The 25538-nt window shown below is 40.7% G+C and overlaps 1 protein-coding gene across 3 annotated transcripts in view; it reads left to right on the top strand.

Annotated features, from left to right (window-relative positions):
- LOC106578213 (uncharacterized) overlaps positions 1–25538 on the top strand; it is a 50247-nt gene that overhangs the window by 13496 nt on the left and 11213 nt on the right. Inside the window, exons 2-7 of one of the 3 annotated variants that reach the window (XM_082965403.1) lie at positions 14868–15135; positions 15633–15806; positions 18283–18344; positions 24084–24186; positions 24345–24430; positions 24580–24680. In XM_082965403.1, the coding sequence (XP_082821529.1) occupies positions 14944–15135; positions 15633–15806; positions 18283–18344; positions 24084–24186; positions 24345–24430; positions 24580–24680 (718 nt within the window). In that variant the 5' untranslated portion in view covers positions 14868–14943. Of the gene's footprint in view, positions 1–14793; positions 15136–15632; positions 15807–18282; positions 18345–24083; positions 24187–24344; positions 24431–24579; positions 24681–25538 lie in introns of all 3 variants that reach the window. The other 2 variants (XM_082965401.1, XM_082965404.1) reach the window with 2 other exon arrangements.

Raw genomic sequence — 25538 nt, 5'->3', positions numbered from 1 at the left:
TCTCTCTCCTCTCTCTCTTCTCAGCCTCTCTCTCCTCAGCCTCTCTCTCCTCAGTCTCTCTCTCCTCAGCCTCTCTCCTCAGTCTCTCGCTCGCTCGCTCTCTCTCCTCAGCCTCTCTCTCCTCAGTCTCTCTCTCTCTCTCTCTCCCCTTGTTCAAAGAGATGCTGCTGGTCTGTTGGTTAGTCAGTTTCTGTTGGAAAAGTCACACTAGTGCTTGGACTGTGTGTGTGTTCCTGCACGTGTGTCTAACTGTGGTTGTGTGTTAGGACTGGTGTGTGTTCCTGCACGTGTGTCTAACTGTGGTTGTGTGTTAGGACTGTGTGTGTTCCTGCACGTGTGTCTAACTGTGGTTGTGTGTTAGGACTGTGTGTGTGTTCCTGCACGTGTGTCTAACTGTGGTTGTGTGTTAGGACTGTGTGTGTGTTCCTGCACGTGTGTCTAACTGTGGTTGTGTGTTAGGACTGTGTGTGTGTTCCTGCACGTGTGTCTAACTGTGGTTGTGTGTTAGGACTGTGTGTGTGTTCCTGCACGTGTGTCTAACTGTGGTTGTGTGTTAGGACTGTGTGTGTTCCTGCACGTGTGTCTAACTGTGGTTGTGTGTTAGGACTGTGTGTGTTCCTGCACGTGTGTCTAACTGTGGTTGTGTGTTAGGACTGTGTGTGTTCCTGCACGTGTGTCTAACTGTGGTTGTGTGTTAGGACTGTGTGTGTGTTCCTGCACGTGTGTCTAACTGTGGTTGTGTGTTAGGACTGTGTGTGTGTTCCTGCACGTGTGTCTAACTGTGGTTGTGTGTTAGGACTGTGTGTGTGTGTTCCTGCACGTGTGTCTAACTGTGGTTGTGTGTTAGGACTGTGTGTGTTCCTGCACGTGTGTCTAACTGTGGTTGTGTGTTAGGACTGTGTGTGTTCCTGCACGTGTGTCTAACTGTGGTTGTGTGTTAGGACTGTGTGTGTTCCTGCACGTGTGTCTAACTGTGGTTGTGTGTTAGGACTGTGTGTGTGTTCCTGCACGTGTGTCTAACTGTGGTTGTGTGTTAGGACTGTGTGTGTGTTCCTGCACGTGTGTCTAACTGTGGTTGTGTGTTAGGACTGTGTGTGTGTTCCTGCACGTGTGTCTAACTGTGGTTGTGTGTTAGGACTGTGTGTGTTCCTGCACGTGTGTCTAACTGTGGTTGTGTGTTAGGACTGTGTGTGTGTTCCTGCACGTGTGTCTAACTGTGGTTGTGTGTTAGGACTGTGTGTGTGTTCCTGCACGTGTGTCTAACTGTGGTTGTGTGTTAGGACTGTGTGTGTGTTCCTGCACGTGTGTCTAACTGTGGTTGTGTGTTAGGACTGTGTGTGTTCCTGCACGTGTGTCTAACTGTGGTTGTGTGTTAGGACTGTGTGTGTGTTCCTGCACGTGTGTCTAACTGTGGTTGTGTGTTAGGACTGTGTGTGTGTTCCTGCACGTGTGTCTAACTGTGGTTGTGTGTTAGGACTGTGTGTGTTCCTGCACGTGTGTCTAACTGTGGTTGTGTGTTAGGACTGTGTGTGTGTTCCTGCACGTGTGTCTAACTGTGGTTGTGTGTTAGGACTGTGTGTGTGTTCCTGCACGTGTGTCTAACTGTGGTTGTGTGTTAGGACTGTGTGTGTGTTCCCGCACGTGTGTCTAACTGTGGTTGTGTGTTAGGACTGTGTGTGTGTTCCTGCACGTGTGTCTAACTGTGGTTGTGTGTTAGGACTGTGTGTGTGTTCCTGCACGTGTGTCTAACTGTGGTTGTGTGTTAGGACTGTGTGTGTTCCAGACAAATACAAATATTTGTTATTTTCTCCTCTCTGCTCCTGGCTGCATGTGTTACCATAGAAATGAAATGAATAGAATTACATCCCCATTCAACTCTATGACGGCATAGTGGGTGGACTGGCGGCCATTGAAGTGAAAGCAGGAAGTAAAAGCAGTAAGTGTGCCTATCAAAATGTGCTGTGATTTGTTCCGTTTGCATGAGCCCCATTAAAGGGCGACTGCGCTTGTTGATTTGGTTTTAGATTTGGTGAATTAAGAAATGCTAGTGTCCGTGACTGAATTCAAACGTGAGTTGGTTTTGGAGGAGAAGGAGTATTTCTGTCTGTAGTAGTAGTAGTAGTAGTAGTAGTAGTCATCATTTATAATATAGAATAATCATCATTAATAATATATAATAATCATTAATAATAATAATAATTTATATTAATAATAATACTCATTTATAATAATAATAATAATAATAATAATAATTTATTATAATAATAATAATTTATAATAATAATATTATAATAATAATATAATAATAATTTATAATAATATAATAATAATAATAATAATCATGAATAATAATAATAATAATATAATAATAATTTATATTAATAATAATACTCATTTATAATATAATAATAATAATAATCATTTATTATAATAATATAATAATAATAATAATATAATAATAATCATTAATAATAATAATAATTTATTATAATAATATTATAATAATAATTTATAATAATAATAATAATCATTAATAATAATAATAATAATAATTTATTATAATAATAATAATTTATAATAATATTATTATAATAATAATATTATAATAATTTATAATAATAATATAATAATAATAATAATAATAATCATTAATAATAATAATAATTTATTATAATAATATTATAATAATAATTTATAATAATAATAATAATAATCATTAATAATAATAATAATTTATTATAATAATATTATAATAATAATTTATAATAATAATAATAATTTATAATAATAATAATAATAATTTATTATAATAATAATAATTTATAATAATAATATTATAATAATTTATAATAATAATATAATAATAATAATAATAATAATCATTAATAATAATAATAATAATAATAATCATTTATAATAATAATAATAATAAGTCCTTTTAAATTGACTGATTTCCTAATATGAACTGTAACAGTAAAATATTTGAAATTGTTACATGTTGCATTTTATATTTTTGTTCAGTATACTTTAATGCACACATGTGCATTTGTCCCGATACTTTTGGACCCTTTAAAATGTGAGGGACGATGTACAAAAAGGGCTGTAATTTCTAAACGGTTCACCCGATATGGAAAACAACAAAGAAATGAGTACGGAGCCAAAACAACAAAGAAATGAGTACAAAACAACAAATAATGAGTACAGAACAACAGAACAAATAATGAGTCACCGTCCCAGTACTTCTGGAGCTCACTGTATCATGAGTTAGAATATTGTCAAGTTAATATTTAAAACCATTGACTATTAAATCACAGTAAGTAAAAAAAAAAAAAAAAAAACACGTTTTTTTTAAATCAAGCTAGCTAAATAGCATATTTACATCAATTATCAATGATCAGCTGATAGCCCCATAGGAATCATGTGTTTTGGAGGCACTCGCTTACAATTTGTGATGATGAGTGTGTTGTTGCAGAAATAAATAGGCCTTCGCTACAGAGGCAGTTGATGTTGTGAATTATTAATTTTTTTAACCTGGGGGGGTGCACCCTTTTTGAATTTTGAGCACTTGCCGTGTGTGTGTGTGTGTGTGTGTGTGTGTGTGTGTGTGTGTGTGTCCGTCCGTCCCAGCTACCAGTGTTAGGGCTTCCATGTGTTACTGTGGTAACCCTCATAACAGCAGCCGTCCCTATGGTTACGGACTGTGTGCCAACCACAAATGGCTGCTTGTTTACAAACCCAAACAAACCCTCCCCTCTCTTTCTCCTTCCCTCCCTCTCTCCAAACGGGGTCAGGATCGACACCAAACCCTCCCCTCTCTTTCTCCTTCCCTCCCTCTCTCCAAACGGGGTCAGGATCGACACCAAACCCTCCCCTCTCTTTCTCCTTCCCTCCCTCTCTCCAAACGGGGTCAGGATCGACACCAAACCCTCCCCTCTCTTTCTCCTTCCCTCCCTCTCTCCAAACGGGGTCAGGGTTGAAACCAAACCCTCTAACCTCTGTTAGTCTCTCTCTCCCTCCTTTATATCCCTCTCTCCATTCAAAGGGTCAAAGACCAAAATAATTTGGTTCGCTGGTCTTTTATGCCACTTCCTAGTCTCCCTCCCTCCCTCCCTCCCTCCCTCCCTCCCTCCCTCCCTCCCTCCCTCCCTCCCTCCTTCCATGGGTAGTGCTCGTAAAACAAAGGTGGTGAAATTGGAAGGAGTGCCAGCGATGACATCAACCCAATCACGTGACAGAGATGTAAAACCTTTTTTTTTTAATTGCCTGGGCCTTCCTGGTGACCTCACAATGTGGTTCCGAGGGCTCTGATTGGTTGATGGGGTGTTTAGAGAACCCCTGTGACGTTCTACTAACATCGTCCCCCCCCCCCCCCCCCCTCGTCGTTGCTACTGGCTGCGATGTTATCATTACTGTGAGCCTATTGTCACAGAGAACCCTGTCCACGATGATGCACTAGGACAAAGCATTCTGGGATAGGGTGGGGTGGGAGATGACATTGCTGAGCAGTGACGACCTGAGCTGATCACACACTCGTTAGTTAGCTTTTCTCAACCAACCTAATTATGCCCCCCCCCCCCCCCCCCATTGTGGGCCCTGACCTATATATTCAGAGATGCTGAGAGAAACCATTAGAGAGAGATGCTGAGAGAAACCATTAGAGAGGGATGCTGAGAGAAACCATTAGAGAGGGATGCTGAGAGAAACCATTAGAGAGAGATGCTGAGAGAAACCATTAGAGAGAGATGCTGAGAGAAACCATTAGAGAGAGATGCTGAGAGAAACCATTAGAGAGGGATGCTGAGAGAAACCATTAGAGAGAGATGCTGAGAGAAACCATTAGAGAGAGATGCTGAGAGAAACCATTAGAGAGAGAGAGATGCTGAGAGATGCTGAGAGAAACCATTAGAGAGGGATGCTGAGAGAAACCATTAGAGAGGGATGCTGAGAGAAACCATTAGAGAGAGATGCTGAGAGAAACCATTAGAGAGAGATGCTGAGAGAAACCATTAGAGAGGGATGCTGAGAGAAACCATTAGAGAGAGATGCTGAGAGAAACCATTAGAGAGAGATGCTGAGAGAAACCATTAGAGAGAGAGAGATGCTGAGAGATGCTGAGAGAAACCATTAGAGAGGGATGCTGAGAGAAACCATTAGAGAGAGAGATGCTGAGAGAAACCATTAGAGAGAGAGAGATGCTGAGAGATGCTGAGAGAAACCATTAGAGAGGGATGCTGAGAGAAACCATTAGAGAGAGATGCTGAGAGAAACCATTAGAGAGAGATGCTGAGAGAAACCATTAGAGAGAGATGCTGAGAGATGCTGAGAGAAACCATTAGAGAGGGATGCTGAGAGAAACCATTAGAGAGAGAGAGATGCTGAGAGATGCTGAGAGAAACCATTAGAGATGCTGAGAGAAACCATTAGAGAGAGAGATGCTGAGAGAAACCATTAGAGAGAGAGATGCTGAGAGAAACCATTAGAGAGGGAGATGCTGAGAGAAACCATTAGAGAGGGATGCTGAGAGAAACCATTAGAGAGGGATGCTGAGAGAAACCATTAGAGAGGGATGCTGAGAGAAACCATTAGAGAGAGATGCTGAGAGAAACCATTAGAGAGGGATGCTGAGAGAAACCATTAGAGAGGGATGCTGAGAGAAACCATTAGAGAGAGATGCTGAGAGAAACCATTAGAGAGAGATGCTGAGAGAAACCATTAGAGAGAGAGATGCTGAGAGAAACCATTAGAGAGGGATGCTGAGAGAAACCATTAGAGAGGGATGCTGAGAGAAACCATTAGAGAGGGATGCTGAGAGAAACCATTAGAGAGAGAGAGAGATGCTGAGAGAAACCATTAGAGAGATGCTGAGAGAAACCATTAGAGAGGGATGCTGAGAGAAACCATTAGAGAGAGAGAGATGCTGAGAGAAACCATTAGAGAGAGATGCTGAGAGAAACCATTAGAGAGAGATGCTGAGAGAAACCATTAGAGAGAGAGAGATGCTGAGAGAAACCATTAGAGAGAGATGCTGAGAGAAACCATTAGAGAGGGATGCTGAGAGAAACCATTAGAGAGAGAGGGATGCTGAGAGAAACCATTAGAGAGAGATGCTGAGAGAAACCATTAGAGAGAGAGGGATGCTGAGAGAAACCATTAGAGAGAGAGAGAGGGATGCTGAGAGAAACCATTAGAGAGAGAGAGAGGGATGCTGAGAGAAACCATTAGAGAGAGAGGGATGCTGAGAGAAACCCCTTGGAACCTCTAACCCTGGCCACCAGTTGTATGTGTTTCTTTGAGTCCTGCCCTCCGCTGGCAGAACCAGTGATCATCCATTCAGAGCTGCGAACAACGATCATAATGCCATGCTCAATTTGGTTTCACATTGGATATCCCTACGGGGCTAGTTAGGGACCATCAGTAAATTACACAATGTACACTGAACAAAAATATATAAATGCAACATGCAACAATATCTAAGATTTCATTGAGTTATAATTCATAGAAGGAAATCAGTCAATTTGAAATAAATAAATTAGGCCCTAATCTATGTTGGTCACAGATACCTTTAAAAGAAAGGTAGGGGTGTGGCTCAGAAACCAGTCAGTATCTGGTGAGACCATTTGCCTCATGCAGCGAGACACATCTCCTTCACATAGAGTTGATCAGGATGTTGATTGTGGCCTGTGGAATGTTGTCCCACTCCTCTTCAACGGCTGTGTGAAGTTGCTGGATATTGGTGAGGAACTGGAACACGCTGTTGTACACGTCAATCCAGAGCATTCCAAACATGCTCAATGGGTGACATGTCTGGTGAGGATGCAGGCCATGGAAGAACTGGGACATTTTCAGCTTCCAGGAATTGTGTACAGATCCTTGCGACATGGGGCTGTGCATTATCATGCTGAATCATGAGGTGATGGAGGTGGATGAATGGCACGACAACGGGCCTCAGGATCTCGTCACGGTATCTCTGTGCATTCAAATTACCATGGATAAAATGCAACTGTGTTCATTGTCTGTAGCTTATGCCTGCCCCGTACCATAACCCCACCGCCACCACGGGGCACTCTGTTCACAATGTTGACATCAGCAAACTGCTTGACCACATGTCTGCCATCTCCCCGGTACTGTTGAAACCGGGATTCATCCGTGAAGAGCACACTTCTCCAGTGGCCATTGAAGGTGAGCATTTACCCTCTGAAGTCGGTTACGACGCCGAACTGCAGTCAGGTCAAGACCCTGGTGAGGATGACGAGCACGCAGATGAGCTTCCCTGAGACGGTTTCTGACAGTTTGTGCAGAAATTCTTCGGTTGTGCGAAACCCTCAGTTTCATCAGCTGTTCAGGTGGCTGGTCTCAGACGAACCCGCAGGTGAAGAAGCCGGAGGAGGAAGAGTACGAAGGAGGAACAGCGCTGTGGAATGTTGTAGTCATCATGCTGTTTAATCAGCTTCTTGATTGATTGACACCTGTCAGGTGGATGGATTATCTTGGTGATGGATAAAAAGCTCACTAACAGGGATGTAAACAAAGTTGTGTAGTTGGTATGATCTGGTGAGCTGAAGATTCACACTGAGCTCAGAGATGTTGCATAAGACTGCACACACACACACACACACACACACACACACACACACACACACACACACACACACACACACACACACACACAGTTGAAGTTTACATACACCTTAGCCAAATGCATTTAAACTCAGTTTTTCACAATTCCTGACATTTAATCCAAGTAAAAATTCCCTGTCTTAGGTCAGTTAGGATCACCACTTTACTTTAACCTCTTGCATCTAGATGTTCTGCTAGCGGAACGCCTCACCAATATCCAATGGTATAGCGTGGCGCGAATTACAAATACCTAAAAAATGCAAAAACTTCAATTTTTCAAACATATGACTATTTTACACCATTTTAAAGACAAGACTCTCCTTTATCAAACCACATTGTCCGATTTCAAAAAGGCTTTACAACGAAAGCAAAACATTAGATTATGTCAGCAGAGTACCAAGCCAGAAATAATCACACACACATTTTTCAAGCTAGCATATATGTCACAAAAACCAAAACCACAGCTAAATGCAGCACTAACCTTTGATGATCTTCATCAGATGACACTCCTAGGACATTATGTTATACAATACATGCATGTTTTGTTCAATCAAGTTCATATTTGTATCAAAAAACAGCTTTTTACATTAGCATGTGACGTTCAGAACTAGCATACCCACCGCAAACTTCCGGTGAATTTACTAAATTACTCACGATAAACGTTCACAAAAAACATAATTATTTTAAGAATTATAGATACAGAACTCCTTTATGCAATCGCGGTGTCCAATTTTAAAATAGCTTTTCGGTGAAAGCACATTTTGCAATATTCTGAGTAGATAGCCCGGCCATCACAGGATAGCTAATTTGACACCCACCAAGTTTGGGACAACCTAAACTCAGAATTACTATTAGAAAAATTGGATTACCTTTGCTGTTCTTCGTCAGAATGCACTCCCAGGACTTCTACTTCAATAACAAATGTTGGTTTGGTTCCAAATAATCCATAGTTATATCCAAATAGCTGCGTTTTGTTCTTGCGTTCAAGACACTATCCGAATGGTAAAGAAGGGTGACGCGCCGGCGCATATCGTGACAAAAAAATTCAAAATATTCCATTACCGTACTTCGAAGCATGTCAAACGCTGTTTAAAATCAATTTTTATGCAATTTTTCTCGTAAAATAGCGATAATATTCCAACCGGGAGACGTTGTATCTGTTCAAACACTGAAAGAAGTAAAATGGAGTCATCACATGCACGCGCGCACCAGTGTCATTGTTCTCAGAACGACCACTTTCCAAAACCCCTACTGTTTTTCGCTCAGAGACTGCAGAGTCATCATTCCCCGTTCTGGCGCCTTCTGAGAGCCTATGGGAGCCTTAGAAAATGTCACGTTACAGCAGAGATCCTGTATTTTTTATAAAGAGGCTACAGAAGGCCAAGAAATGGTCAGACAGGGCACTTACCATATAGAATCTTCTCAGGTTTTTGCCTGCCATATGAGTTCTGTTATACTCACAGACACCATTCAAACTGTTTTAGAAACTTTGGGGTGTTTTCTATCCAAATCTACTAATTATATGCATATTCTCGTTACTGGACAGGAGTAATAACCAGATTAAATCGGGTACGTTTTTTTTATCCGGCCGTGAAAATACTGCCCCCTATACCACAACAGGATAAGAATGTGAAATGTGAAGGTTTTATTTCAGCTTTTATTTCTTTCATCACATTCCCAGTGGGTCAGAAGTTTACATACACTCAATTAGTATTTGGTAGCATTGCTTATAAATTGTTGAACTTGGGTCAAACGTTTCGGGTAGCCTTCCACAAGATTCCCACAATAAGTTGGGTGAATTTTGTCCCATTCCTTCTGACAGAGCTGGTGTAACTGAGTCAGGTTTGTAGGCCTCCTTGCTCGCACACGCTTTTTCAGTTCTGCCCACAAATGTTCTATAGGATTGAGGTCAGGGCTTTGTGATGGTCACTCCAATACCTTGACTTTGTTGTCCTTAAGCCATTTTGCCACAACTTTGGAAGTGTGCTTGGGGTCATTGTTCATTTGGAAGACCCATTTGCAATCAAGCTTTAACTTCCTGACTGATGTCTTGAGATGTTGCTTCAATATATCCACATAATTTTCCTTCCTCTCTTCGGCTTGCAAGCCTCCCCCTTTTTCCTCCAAACAGTTCTATTTTTGTTTCATCAGACCAGAGGACATTTCTCCAAAAAGTACGATCTTTGTCCTCATGTGCAGTTGCAAACCGTAGTCTGGCTTTTTTATGGCGGTTTTGGAGCAGCGGCTTCTTCCTTGATGAGCGGCCTTTCAGGTTATGTCGATATAGGACTCTTTTTACTGTGGATATAGATGTGGACGTAGATATTTTTGTACCTGTTTCCTCCAGCATCTTCACAAGGTCCTTTGCTGTTGTTCTGGGATTGATTTGCACTTTTCGCACCAAAGTACGTTCATCTCTAGGAGACAGAACGCGTCTCCTTCCTGAGCAGTATGACGGCTGCGTGGTCCCATGGTGTTTATACTTGTGTACTATTGTTTGTACAGATGAACGTGGTACCTTCAGGCATTTGGAAATTGCTCCCAAGAATGAACCAAACTTGTGGAGGTCTACAATTTGTTTTCTGTGGTCTTGGCTGATTTCTTTTGATTTTCCCATGATGTCAAGCAAAGAGGCACTAAGTTTGAAGGTAGGCCTTGAAATACATCCACAGGTACACCTCCAATCGACTCAATGACATCATTTTCTGGAATTTTCCAAGCTGTTTAAAGGCACAGTCAACTTAGTGTATGTAAACTTCTGAACCACTGGAATTGTGATACAGTGAATTATAAGTGAAATAATCTGTCTGTAAACAATTGTTGGAAAAATGACTTGTGTCATGCACAAAGTAGATGTCCTAACCGACTTGCCAAAACTATAGTTTGTTAACAAGGAATTTGTGGAGTGGTTGAAAAAACGAGTTTTAATGACTCCAACCTAAGTCTAGGTAAACTTCCGACTTCAACTGTATATACACACACACACACATACACACACACACACACACACACACACACACACACACAAACCCTCGGGCTGGGCATGCAGTGTGTGTTAAACTGGACTAGTGCTAGTGGCTGCATACACACATACACACACACCCCGACACACACACACACACACCCCGCCACACACACACACACATACGTTCCACCTTCCTGTTAGGAGCCACATCACCAGCTGCAGACACACTTCCTGACAATGAATAATGAATAAATGAAGGAAGTATGTGTTCAGTGTGTGTGTCGGGGTGTCGGTATCGGGGTGTGTGTCGGGTGTGTGTGTGTGTCGGGGTGTGTGTCTGTGTCAGTGGGTGTGTGTGTGTTACCAGAGTGTAAAGTGAATCCCAAGGCTGCTGGTGACTGAAATATTAAAGGGGCAGTGCAGTTGAAAAAGTAATCTTCTTGTTTTTTAAATATTTTGTATATAACTACAGTGCATTCGGAAAGTATTCAGAGCCCTTGACTTTTTCCATATTTTGTTACATTACAGCTTTATTCTAAAATGTATCAAATTTAAGTTTTTCCCTCATCAATCTACACACAATACCCCATAATGACATCACAATACCCCATAGTGACATCACAATACCCCATAATGACATCACAATACCCCATAGTGACATCACAATACCCCATAATTACATCACAATACCCCATAATGACAAAGCGAAAACAGGTTTTTAGAAATGTTGGCAAACTGATTTACTATGAGACTCGACATTGAGCTCAGGTGCATCCTGTTTCCATTGATCATCCTTGAGATGTATCTACAACTTGATTGGAGTCCACCTGTGGTAAATTCAATTGATGGGACATGATTTGGAAAGGCACACACCTGTCTATATAAGGTCCCACAGTTGACAGAGCATGTCAGAGCAAAAACCAAGCAATGAGGATGACGGAATTGTCCGTAGAGCTCCTAGACAGGATTGTGTCGAGGCACAGATCTGGGAAGATTATTTATAATTTCAAAAAACCATTTTTTTTATTTGTCATTATGGGGTATTGTGATGTCATTATGGGGTATTGTGTGTAGATTGATGAGGGGGGAAACTATTTAATACATTTTAGAATAAGGCTGTAATGTAACAAAATGTGGGTGTCTGAATACTTTCCGAATGCACCGTGTTTAAAACAAATATCGACACACCCACAAGATCAGACTGATCATTTAAATGGCAAAAGGAGGCTCAGGGAAGTAAATCATAAAAAATATATTTTGGACTTATTTTAAAAAGAAAATCAACACACAATTATTTATTAGATATGCAAAAATTCTATTAAAAAGACTACATGGGGCCTTTTTTAAATAAGTAATGTGCAGAGGGATCGTGACTGGACGTCTTTCTATCTGGTCTTATGTATTCCACTTGGTTGTTCTCTCAAAGCATTCTGCTTGTAATGGCAAACAAGGACTTGAATAGAGAACACTCTCTCTCTCAATTCAATTCAAAGGGGCTTTATTGGAGTTTCAAAAGAATAGAGACATTTCAAAATGTTATATTATTGGCTATGTACAGTGTTGTAACAATGTGTAAGTCATTGAAGTACAAAAGGGAATATCTCTTTCTCTCCTCTCTTTCTCTCTCCCCCTCTCTCGCTCTCCCCCTGTCTCTCTCTCTCTCCTCCCGTCTCTTTCTCTCCTCTCTTTCTCCCCCCTCTCTGTCTCCCCCCCTCTCTTTCTCTCCTCTCTTTCTCTCCTCTCTCTTTCTCTCCCCTACCTCTCTTTCTCCCTCCTCTCTTTCTCCCCCCTCTCTTTCTCCTCCCTCTCTTTCTCTCCTCTCTTTCTCCCCCCTCTCTTTCTCTCCCCCTACCTCTCTTTCTCCCCCCCTCTCTTTCTCCCCCCTCTCTTTCTCTCCCCTCTCTTTCTCTCCCCTCTCTTTCTCTCCCCTCCCTCTCTTTCTCTCTCTTTCTCTCTCTCTCTCTCATTCTCTTTCTCTCCCTTCTTTCTCCCCCCCTCTCTTTCTCTCCCCTCTCTTTCTCTCCCCTACCTCTCTTTCTCCCCTCCCCTCTTTCTCCCCCCTCTCTTTCTCTCCTCTCTTTCTCCCCCCTCTCTTTCTCTCCCTCTCTTTCTCTCCCCTCTTTCTCCCCTCTTTCTCCCCCCTCTCTTTCTCCCCCCTGTCTTTCTCTCCCCTCTTTCTCCCCCCCTCTCTTTCTCTCCTCTCTTTCTCTCCCCTCCCTCCCTCCCTCTCTCAGCACAGATTTATTCTGTCTTCAAACGGAGCGCTAGTGTTTTGAAATGTTTCCGGAGCTGATTGAGGTTAATGTAGTCTAGACGTGTTGGAATATCCCCCAGCCCTTCATGATAATACCAGACACCTTGTTTAACCCTAACCTAACTAAATATTTAACCCTTCGTGATAATACCAGACACCTTGTTTAACCCTAACCTAACTAAATATTTAACCCTTCATGATAATACCAGACACCTTGTTTAACCCTAACCTAACTAAATATTTAACCCTTCATGATAATACCAGACACCTTGTTTAACCCTAACCTAACTAAATATTTAACCCTTCGTGATAATACCAGACACCTTGTTTAACCCTAACCTAACTAAATATTTAACCCTTCATGATAATACCAGACACCTTGTTTAACCCTAACCTAACTAAATATTTAACCCTTCGTGATAATACCAGACACCTTGTTTAACCCTAACCTAACTAAATATTTAACCCTTCATGATAATACCAGACACCTTGTTTAACCCTAACCTAACTAAATATTTAACCCTTCGTGATAATACCAGACACCTTGTTTAACCCTAACCTAACTAAATATTTAACCCTTCATGATAATACCAGACACCTTGTTTAACCCTAACCTAACTAAATATTTAACCCTTCATGATAATACCAGACACCTTGTTTAACCCTAACCTAACTAAATATTTAACCCTTCATGATAATACCAGACACCTTGTTTAACCCTAACCTAACTAAATATTTAACCCTTCATGATAATACCAGACACCTTGTTTAACCCTAACCTAACTAAATATTTAACCCTTCATGATAATACCAGACACCTTGTTTAACCCTAACCTAACTAAATATTTAACCCTTCGTGATAATACCAGACACCTTGTTTAACCCTAACCTAACTAAATATTTAACCCTTCATGATAATACCAGACACCTTGTTTAACCCTAACCTAACTAAATATTTAACCCTTCATGATAATACCAGACACCTTGTTTAACCCTAACCTAACTAAATATTTAACCCTTCGTGATAATACCAGACACCTTGTTTAACCCTAACCTAACTAAATATTTAACCCTTCATGATAATACCAGACACCTTGTTTAACCCTAACCTAACTAAATATTTAACCCTTCATGATAATACCAGACACCTTGTTTAACCCTAACCTAACTAAATATTTAACCCTTCATGATAATACCAGACACCTTGTTTGTGAAATTAAAAAGAAACGGACTAGAGGTGTGTCATAGACTCAACACTAAAACACTGAAGGAGATTATATGTATATAGTATATGTATATGTATGTATATATGTGTATATATATGTCATATGTATATGTATGTGTGTATATGTATATGTATGTGTGTGTATATGTATATATATATATGTGTGTGTATATGTATATATATATATGTATGTATATATGTGTATATATGTAGATGTGATATATATGTATGTATATATGTGATATATATGTATGTATATATGTATATATATATATGTATGTATATATGTGTATATATATATGTATGTATATATGTGTATATATATATGTATATATGTGTATATATATATATGTATATATGTGTATATAGTATATATATATGTATATATGTATGTGTATATATATGTATGTATATATATATATATATATATGTATATATGTGATATATATGTATATGATGTATATATGGATATGTGTATATATATGTATGTATGATATGTGTATATATGTATATATGTATATGTATATATATGTATATGTATGTATATATGTGTGTGTGTGTGTGTGGTGTGTGTGTGTGTGTGTGGTGTGTGGTGACTGAAATATTGTTCTTAGATATTGATTTTGATGTGTTTTTTATTTTATTTCTTGGGGAAAAAACTGGACAAAATGCAGAAGGTTTTTAGCAGTTATCTGAACGTTGTTGTTTACAGTGGAAATATCTACCCTGTAGGCCTCAACCAGACTATCCAGTCTGATCCCTCAACTTTGCCTCACTCCCCTTTCCTTGCTTTGACCAATCAGCAGCTGGGATGCATGTGATGAGCAGAATCACTCCAGCCAATGAGAAAAGAGTTTCCAGAAAGTGGATGCGTTTGAAGTTATGTCTCTGCCCCCTGCCTCTACAATTCCCGTCCCTGATGGCAACAAGACGGGACCTCCTCTCCCCCCTCCTCCTCCCCCCTGCGGTCCTCCTCCTCCCCCACCTCCCCCACCCGGGGTGGTAGACCCCGTAGGAGGGATAAAGAAGAGGAGGGTCCGGAGCTTCTTCTGGAAACCCATACCTGAAGACCAGGTTAGTTACCCTCTGTTCTTATACCAGTAGACACACCACCAGTTACCTTCAACACCCCCCCACTCCATACTCCCTTAAAAACCTTCACTTGTAAAACTAGAAAAAAAAAGCAGCAATTGTACTGTTTGTCCATTTTGAGACACCGTAGCCAGTATACACTTCCTCAAAATAGTCAGAATGAATCTAAGATAACTCCAGAAATCTGTCATTAATTTGGACGGTTTTTTTTAATGCAGTTTTTCTCAATGATAAAAAATGTACATGAAAATAAGTTATCCCCATTGAATTATAACAGAAACCTACTGTTGACCAATCACTGACGAAGGGGCGTAGACTTCTGCTCCCGACTTCGGCTTGGCTCTCGAAAAAATGTTGTGTGCCCGAAAAGCCGATTTTAAACCGAAGTCTAAAACAAACAATATAGGCATAAACCTTTCGTAACTGTTTCATCTGGGAAGCATGCGGGGAACCCTTAACTGCTATGTAACGGTCTCCAGGTGAAGGGGCGGGCCAACCTGTGGACACAGCTTCCTGTGCAGCAGCAGCAGTACTACATAGACGTCCAGACCATCGAGGAGCTGTTTAGTCAGACGGACTGCCAATCATCTGGGGTTACCTCTGTGACTAGGGGGGGGAAGGCCCGAGGCTCCCTCAGAGAGACCAAAGATGAGGTGAGGAGGAAAGAGGACACACACCCTTATGGCCAATGAGGTGTGATGTTATGTCAAACAGATATATTTCCATCTTGGCTCTGAGTTAGCGAAGTGTTGCATTTGTGTTTTCATTCTCTCTGTTCTCTCTCTATCTCTGTTCTCTCTCTCTTTCTCTCTGTTCTCTCTCTATCTTTGTTCTCTCTCCATCTCTGTTCTCTCTCCATCTCTGTTCTCTCTCCATCTCTGTTCTCTCTCCATCTCTGTTCTCTCTCCATCTCTGTTGTTTCTCTCTCTTTCTCTCTGTTCTCTCTCTATCTTTGTTCTCTCTCCATCTCTGTTCTCTCTCTATCTCTGTTCTCTCTCTATCTCTGTTCTCTCTCTATCTCTGTTCTCTCTCTATCTCTGTTCTCTCTCTATCTCTGTTCTCTCTCCATCTCTGTTCTCTCTCTATCTTTGTTCTCTCTCTATCTTTGTTCTCTCTCCATCTCTGTTCTCTCTCTCTCTGTTCTCTCTCTATCTCTGTTCTCTCTCTATCTCTGTTCTCTCTCTATCTCTGTTCTCTCTCTATCTCTGTTCTCTCTCTATCTCTGTTCTCTCTCTATCTCTGTTCTCTCTCCATCTCTGTTCTCTCTCCATCTCTGTTCTCTCTTTCTCTCTGTTCTCTCTCTATCTTTGTTCTCTCTCCATCTCTGTTCTCTCTCCATCTCTGTTCTCTCTCCATCTCTGTTCTCTCTCCATCTCTGTTCTCTCTCCATCTCTGTTCTCTCTCCATCTCTGTTCTCTCTCCATCTCTGTTCTCTCTCTATCTCTGTTGTCTCTCTCTCCATCTCTGTTCTCTCTCTATCTCTGTTCTCTCTCTTTCTCTCTGTTCTCTCTCTATCTTTGTTCTCTCTCCATCTCTGTTCTCTCTCCATCTCTGTTCTCTCTCCATCTCTGTTCTCTCTCCATCTCTGTTCTCTCTCCATCTCTGTTCTCTCTCCATCTCTGTTCTCTCCATCTCTGTTCTCTCTCCATCTCTGTTCTCTCTCCATCTCTGTTGTTTCTCTCTCTTTCTCTCTGTTCTCTCTCTATCTTTGTTCTCTCTCCATCTCTGTTCTCTCTCCATCTCTGTTCTCTCTCCATCTCTGTTCTCTCTCCATCTCTGTTCTCTCTCCATCTCTGTTCTCTCTCCATCTCTGTTCTCTCTCCATCTCTGTTCTCTCTCCATCTCTGTTCTCTCTCTATCTCTGTTGTCTCTCTCTCCATCTCTGTTCTCTCTCTATCTCTGTTCTCTCTCTTTCTCTCTGTTCTCTCTCTATCTTTGTTCTCTCTCCATCTCTGTTCTCTCTCTATCTCTGTTCTCTCTCCATCTCTGTTCTCTCTCTATCTCTGTTCTCTCTCTATCTCTGTTCTCTCTCTATCTCTGTTCTCTCTCTATCTCTGTTCTCTCTCTATCTCTGTTCTCTCTCCATCTCTGTTCTCTCTCCATCTCTGTTCTCTCTCCATCTCTGTTCTCTCTCCATCTCTGTTCTCTCTCCATCTCTGTTCTCTCTCCATCTCTGTTGTTTCTCTCTCTTTCTCTCTGTTCTCTCTCCATCTCTGTTCTCTCTCCATCTCTGTTCTCTCTCCATCTCTGTTCTCTCTCCATCTCTGTTCTCTCTCTATCTCTGTTCTCTCTCCATCTCTGTTCTCTCTCTATCTCTGTTCTCTCTCCATCTCTGTTCTCTCTCTATCTCTGTTCTCTCTCTATCTCTGTTCTCTCTCCATCTCTGTTCTCTCTCCATCTCTGTTCTCTCTCTATCTCTGTTCTCTCTCTATCTCTGTTCTCTCTCCATCTCTGTTCTCTCTCCATCTCTGTTCTCTCTCCATCTCTGTTCTCTCTCCATCTCTGTTCTCTCTCCATCTCTGTTCTCTCTCCATCTCTGTTCTCTCTCCATCTCTGTTCTCTCTCTATCTCTGTTCTCTCTCCATCTCTGTACTCTCTCCATCTCTGTTCTCTCTCCATCTCTGTTCTCTCTCCATCTCTGTTCTCTCTCTATCTCTGTTCTCTCTCTATCTCTGTTCTCTCTCTCTTTCTCCCTGTTTATCTTTGTTCTCTCTCAGTTCAAGTCAAAGTGCTTTATTAACATGGGAAACATATGTTAACGTTGCCAAAACAAGTGTAATAGATAATAAACAAAAGTGAAATAAACAATAAAAAATTAACAGTAAACATTACACTCACAGAAGTTCCAAAAGAATAAAGACATTTCAAATGTCATATTATGTCTATATACAATGTTGTAACGATATGCAAATAGTTAAAGTACAAAAGGGAAAATAAATAAACATAAATATGGGTTGTATTTACAATGGTGTTTGTTCTTCACTGGTTGCCCTTTTCTTGTGGCAACAGGTCACACATCTTGCTGCTGTGACGACACACTGTTGTATTTCACCCAGTAGATATGGGAGTTTATCAAATTTGGGTTTGTTTTCAAATTCTTTCTCTCTCCCTCTGTTTTCTCTCTCTCAGATCAGTATCCTGGACTGGAAGAGAGGGATGAATGTGGGAATTTACCTCAAACAGTTCAAGAAGTAAGTCTATCCTCATAATACTCTCTCTCTCTCCATCATATAAATCAATATATATATATACACACACATGTACAGATCATTTGGGAAAGTATTCAGACCCCTTACAGCCTTAATCTAAAATGAATTAAATTGTTTTTTTCTCATCAATCTACACACAATACCCAATAATGACTCAGTGCTCCATAATGACTCAATACCCCATAATGACTCAGAGCCCCATAATGACTCAATACCCCATAATGACTCAATACCCCATAATGACTCAAAACCCCATAATGACTCAATACCCCATAATGACTCAATACCCCATAATGACTCTATACCCCATAATGACTCTATACCCCATAATGACTCAGAGCCCCATAATGACTCAATACCCCATAATGACTCAATACCCCATAATGACTCAATACCCCATAATGACACAATACCCCATAATGACTCTATACCCCATAATGACTCTGTACCCCATAATGACTCAATACCCCATAATGACTCTGTACCCCATAATGACTCAGAGCCCCATAATGACTCAATACCCCATAATGACTCAATACCCCATAATGACTCTATACCCCATAATGACTCTATACCCCATAATGACTCAATGCCCCATAATGACTCAATGCCCCATAATGACTCTGTACCCCATAATGACTCAATACCCCATAATGACTCAATACCCCATAATGACTCTGTACCCCATAATGACTCAGAGCCCCATAATGACTCAGTGCCCCATAATGACTCAGTGCCCCATAATGACTCAGTGCCCCATAATGACTCAGTGCCCCATAATGACTCTGTACCCCATAATGACTCAGAGCCCCATAATGACTCAGTGCCCCATAATGACACAATACCCCATAATGACTCAATACCTCATAATGACTCAATACCCCATAATGACTCAATACCCCATAATGACTCTATACCCCATAATGACACAATACCCCATAATGACTCTATACCCCATAATGACTCAGTGCCCCATAATGACTCAATACCCCATAATGACTCTATACCCCATAATGACTCTATACCCCATAATGACACAATACCCCATAATGACTCTATACCCCATAATGACTCTATACCCCATAATGACTCAATACCCCATAATGACTCTATACCCCATAATGACTCAATACCCCATAATGACACAATACCCCATAATGACACAATACCCCATAATGACTCTATACCCCATAATGACTCAGTGCCCCATAATGACTCAATACCCCATAATGACTCAATACCCCATAATGACTCAATACCCCATAATGACTCAATACCCCATAATGACTCTATACCCCATAATGACTCTGTGCCCCATAATGACTCTATGCCCCATAATGACTCTGTGCCCCATAATGACTCTATACCCCATAATGACTCTATACCCCATAATGACTCTATACCCCATAATGACTCAATACCCCATAATGACTCAATACCTCATAATGACTCAATACCTCATAATGACTCAATACCCCATAATGACTCAATACCCCATAATGACTCAGTGCCCCATAATGACTCAGTGCCCCATAATGACTCAATGCCCCATAATGACTCAATACCCCATAATGACTCTATACCCCATAATGACTCTGTGCCCCATAATGACTCTGTGCCCCATAATGACTCAATACCCCATAATGACACAATACCCCATAATGACTCAGTGCCCCATAATGACTCAGTGCCCCATAATGACTCTATACCCCATAATGACTCTGTACCCCATAATGACTCTATACCCCATAATGACTCAATACCCCATAATGACTCAGTACCCCATAATGACTCTGTGCCCCATAATGACTCTGTACCCCATAATGACTCTGTACCCCATAATGACTCTGTGCCCCATAATGACTCTGTACCCCATAATGACTCAGTGCCCCATAATGACTCTGTACCCCATAATGACTCTATACCCCATAATGACTCTATAGCCCATAATGACTCAATACCCCATAATGACTCTATACCCCATAATGACTCTGTGCCCCATAATGACTCAATACCCCATAATGACTCTGTGCCCCATAATGACTCAATACCCCATAATGACTCAATACCCCATAATGACTCAGAGCCCCATAATGACTCACTACCCCATAATGACTCTATACCCCATAATGACTCTGTGCCCCATAATGACTCTGTGCCCCATAATGACTCTGTACCCCATAATGACTCAATACCCCATAATGACTCTGTACCCCATAATGACACAATACCCCATAATGACTCAGTGCCCCATAATGACTCTATACCCCATAATGACTCAATACCCCATAATGACTCTGTACCCCATAATGACTCTGTGCCCCATAATGACGCAAGGTGAACCTTCACCCCAGTCTGAGGTCCTGAGCGCTCTGGAGCAGGTTTTCATCAAGGATCTCCCTGTACTTTGCTCCGTTCATTTTTCCCTCAATCCTGACTGGTCTCCCGGTCCCTTCCGCTGAAAAACATCCCCACAAAATGATGCTGCCACCACCATGCTTCATCATAGGGATGGTGCCAGGTTTCCTCCAGACGTGACGCTTGGCATTCAGACCAAAGAGTTCAATCTTGGTTTCATCAGACCAGAGAATCTTGTTTCTCATGGTCTGGGAGTCCTTTAGGTGCCTTTTGGCAAACTCCAAGCGAGGCTGTCATGTGCCTTTAACTGAGGAGTGGCTTCCAGTTTGGCCGGGCGGCCAGCTCTAGGAAGAGTCTTGGTGGTTCCAAACTTCTTCCATTTAAGGATGATGGAGGCCACTGTGTCCTTGGGGACCTTCAATGTTGCAGAAATGTTTTGGTACCCTTCCCCGGATCTGTGCCTCGAGCTCTCTGAGCTCAATTCCTTCGACCTCATGGCTTGGTTTTTGCTCTGTCAACTGTGGGACCTTATATAGACAGGTGTGTGCCTTTCCAAATCATGTCCAATCAATTGAATTTACCACATGTGGACTCCAATCAAGTTGTAGAAACATCTCAAGGATGATCAATGGAAACAGGATGCACCTGAGCTCAATTTAGAGTCTCATAGCAAAGGGTCTGAATACTTACGTAAATAAGGTAGTTCAGATCTTTAGTTTTTAATACTTTTACAAAAATGTCTAAAAACTGTTTTTGCTTTGTCATTATGTGTTATTGTGTGTAGATAAAGGAAAACATTTAATCAATTTTAGAATAAGTCTGTAACGTAACAAAATGTGGAAAAAGTGAAGGGGTCTGAATACTTTCCGAATGCATTGTGTCTATACAGTGAGGAGGGAAAAAAGTATTTGATCCCCTGCTGATTTTGTACGTTTGCCCACTGACAAAGAAAGGATCAGTGTATAATTTAATGTTAGTTTTATTTGAACAGTGAGAGACAGAATAACAACAAAAAAATCCAGAAAAACGCATGTCAAAAATGTTATATAATGATTTGCATTTTAATGAGGGAAATAAGTATTTAAGCACATTCAGTCATTTGTAAACAGTTAAACATGCTAGTTAGTTACCACATGTTCTTGTCAAACTGTTAACAGAGTAGCTAGCAAACAACAAATGCTAAACTACTGGAGGGCAAATAAATCAGATTTGACCATTCAGACAAGTCACATGGTCAGAAATCAGATTTTTGTATCAGACTTCAAACCACCTACGAAGGTGGTTTGAAAGGTGGCTTGAAATATCCGATTCCATATGCTTTTTGGCTGTTCAGACTGCAGGAAAAAGAACAGATTCAAATCGAATCGGCGAACTAATAGGATTTGAGTCACTTCGACAAGGCTTTAGACTGAACACACACACACACACACACACAGACACACACACACACACACACACACACACACACACACACACACACACACACACCGTTGGATGAGTTGGTGTTTGGAGAAGAATGCAGAGTACTTTCCAGTTTGTGTTGACTGCGTCAATAGCCTATACCACCAGTTAACGCTCTCTGCTGCCACAACACAACACACAGGGAGAGATATGAGGGAGAGATATGAGGGTGATATATGAGGGTCATATATGAGGGTGAGATATGAGGGTGAGATATGAGGGAGAGATATGAGGGTGATATATGAGGGTCATATATGAGGGTGAGATATGAGGGTGAGATATGAGGGTGAGATATGAGGGTCATATATGAGGGTGATATATGAGGGAGAGATATGGGGGTCATATATGAGGGTCATATATGAGGGTGAGATATGAGGGTGAGATATGAGGGAGAGATATGAGGGTGAGATGTGAGGGTGAGATATGAGGGTGAGATATGAGGGTGAGATATGAGGGAGAGATATGAGGGAGAGATATGAGGGAGATATATGAGGGTGATATATGAGGGAGAGATATGGGTGATATATGAGTGAGATATGAGGGTGATATGAGGGTGAGATATGGGTGATATATGAGGGTGATATATGAGGGTGAGATATGGGTGAGATATGAGGGTGATATGAGGGTGAGATATGAGGGTGATATATGAGGGTGATATGAGGGTGAGATATGGGTGAGATATGAGGGTGATATATGAGGGAGAGATATGGGTGATATATGGGTGATATATGAGGGTGAGATATGGGTGATATATGAGGGTGATATATGAGGGTGATATGAGGGTGATATGAGGGTGAGATATGGGTGATATATGGGTGAGATATGAGGGTGAGATATGGGTGAGATATGGGTGAGATATGAGGGTGCGATATGGGTGAGATATGGGTGAGATATGAGGGTGATATGAGGGTGAGATATGGGTGATATATGAGGGTGATATATGAGGGTGATGCGTCCGGTCTTGTCTCTCCCCAGATTCTATCCACACGTGTGGTGTGAGTTTGTGACACGACGACTTTCATGCAGGTTCAGTGTTGAGATCAAACACCTCTTTTTCCCCTCCCTTGACCAATCAAAGCATTTTGCTACATAAGCAGCCATCTGTCTGACTAAAACATAGGTTTGACCCCCCCCACCCACCCTCTCTCCCACCTCTCTCCCCCTCCCCTCTCTCATCTCCCCTCCTTTCCCTTCCCTCTCTCCCCTCCTCTCTCCTCTTTTCATGTCTTTCCCCCTCTCTCAGTTGTAATCCTACAGAAGTTAGCCACTCTTAGCCAATCTGCAGTCTTTGTTGTGTTGACTGGATTAAACTGTGGTTCGGTTTCCTGGTACGGAGGGAGTACCCGCTTTATAATTGCAGGGAGACCCAGCTGAGGTATTGTGGGAAAAATCCCAGTTATTAAAACTGAAGAGACAGAGAGAAAATGGTTTCGAGAGGTTCTAGAACTTTCTTTCTGGGTTTAGAGAGAAGGGTTCTAGAACTTTCATTCTGGGTTTAGAGAGAAGGGTTCTAGAACTTTCATTCTGGGTTTAGAGAGAAGGGTTCTAGAACTTTCATTCTGGGTTTAGAGAGAAGGGTTCTAGAACTTTCATTCTGGGTTTAGAGAGAAGGGTTCTAGAACTTTCATTCTGGGTTTAGAGAGAAGGGTTCTAGAACTTTCATTCTGGGTTTAGAGAGAAGGGTTCTAGAACTTTCATTCTGGGTTTAGAGAGAAGGGTTCTAGAACTTTCTGGGTTTAGAGAGAAGGGTTCTAGAACTTTCTGGGTTTAGAGAGAAGGGTTCTAGAACTTTCTGGGTTTAGAGAGAAGGGTTCTAGAACTTTCATCAATCCATCCTTTGACTTGCCTAGTTAAATAAAGGTTAAATAAAGAAATATTAAATCCTGACTGTGTCTGTTCCAGGTCCAACCAGGACATAATAGAGGATATTCGCTATGGCAACAGTCATTCATACGGAGCGGAGCTTCTTAAAGAGCTGCTCAAACTACTACCTGAGACTGAAGAGGTGAGACACACACACACACACACACACACACACACACACACACACACACACACACACACACACACACACACACACACACACACAGCACGGCAAACACACACACACACACACACACACACACACTATGTTGATTCTATGTCCCTGTCTCTTCCTCTCAGGTGAAGAAACTTAAAGCGTTCCGAGGCGATCCCTCTAAACTCTCATTGGCCGATTCCTTCATGTTCCTGCTCACCCAAGTGCCCAGGTGAGAGGTCATGGCATTTAGTGACCTGACCCTAGCCCCAGTCTGGACCCTACTTTCTGATCGATTAACATGCCATTCACTATTGAACTATTATGCAAAAGCCAAGTGTGTGTGTGTGTGTGTGTGTGTGTGTGTGTGTGTGTGTGTAGTTTTGGGGTGCGTATCAAGGCCATGGTACTGAGAGAAGAGTTTCCCCCAGCCTGTGAGAACATGAGTCGCGACATCGCTGTCCTACGAACCGCCACAAAAGGTGAGGTCCCTCTCCTCCCTAAATCCCACTAAAACCACCATAACCTCCTCTAAAGGGCAGGTTATTATTATTATCATGGGTATTATTCATATTATTGTTATTATCATGGGTATTATTCATATTATTGTTATTATCATGGGTATTATTCATATTATTATTATTATCATGGGTATTATTCATATTATTGTTATTATCATGGGTATTATTCATATTATTATTATTATCATGGGTATTATTCATATTATTATTATTATCATGGGTATTATTCATATTATTGTTATTATTATGGGTATTATTCATATTATTGTTATTATCATGGGTATTATTCATATTATTGTTATTATCATGGGTATTATTCATATTATTGTTATTATCATGGGTATTATTCATATTATTATGGGTATTATCATGGGTATTATTGTTATTATCATGGGTATTATTCATATTATTGTTATTATCATGGGTATTATTGTTATTATCATGGGTATTATTCATATTATTATCATGGGTATTATTCATATTATTATTATTATCATGGGTATTATTGATATTATTATTATCATGGGTATTATTCATATTATTATTATTATCATGGGTATTATTGTTATTATTTTATTATCATGGGTATTATTCATATTATTGTTATTATCATGGGTATTATTGTTATTATCATGGGTATTATTCATAGTTATTATCATGGGTATTATTATTATTATTGTTATTATCATGGGTATTATTGTTATTATCATGGGTATTATTCATATTATTATCATGGGTATTATTATTATTATTGTTATTATCATGGGTATTATTGTTATTATCATGGGTATTATTCATATTATTGTTATTATCATGGGT

This window comes from Salmo salar, chromosome 18, assembly GCF_965601325.2.
Source record: "Salmo salar chromosome 18, fSalSal1, whole genome shotgun sequence".
Taxonomy (NCBI): domain Eukaryota; kingdom Metazoa; phylum Chordata; class Actinopteri; order Salmoniformes; family Salmonidae; genus Salmo; species Salmo salar.
Note: the sequence above shows the minus strand (reverse complement) of the source record. Positions and strands in the feature narration are given on the sequence as shown.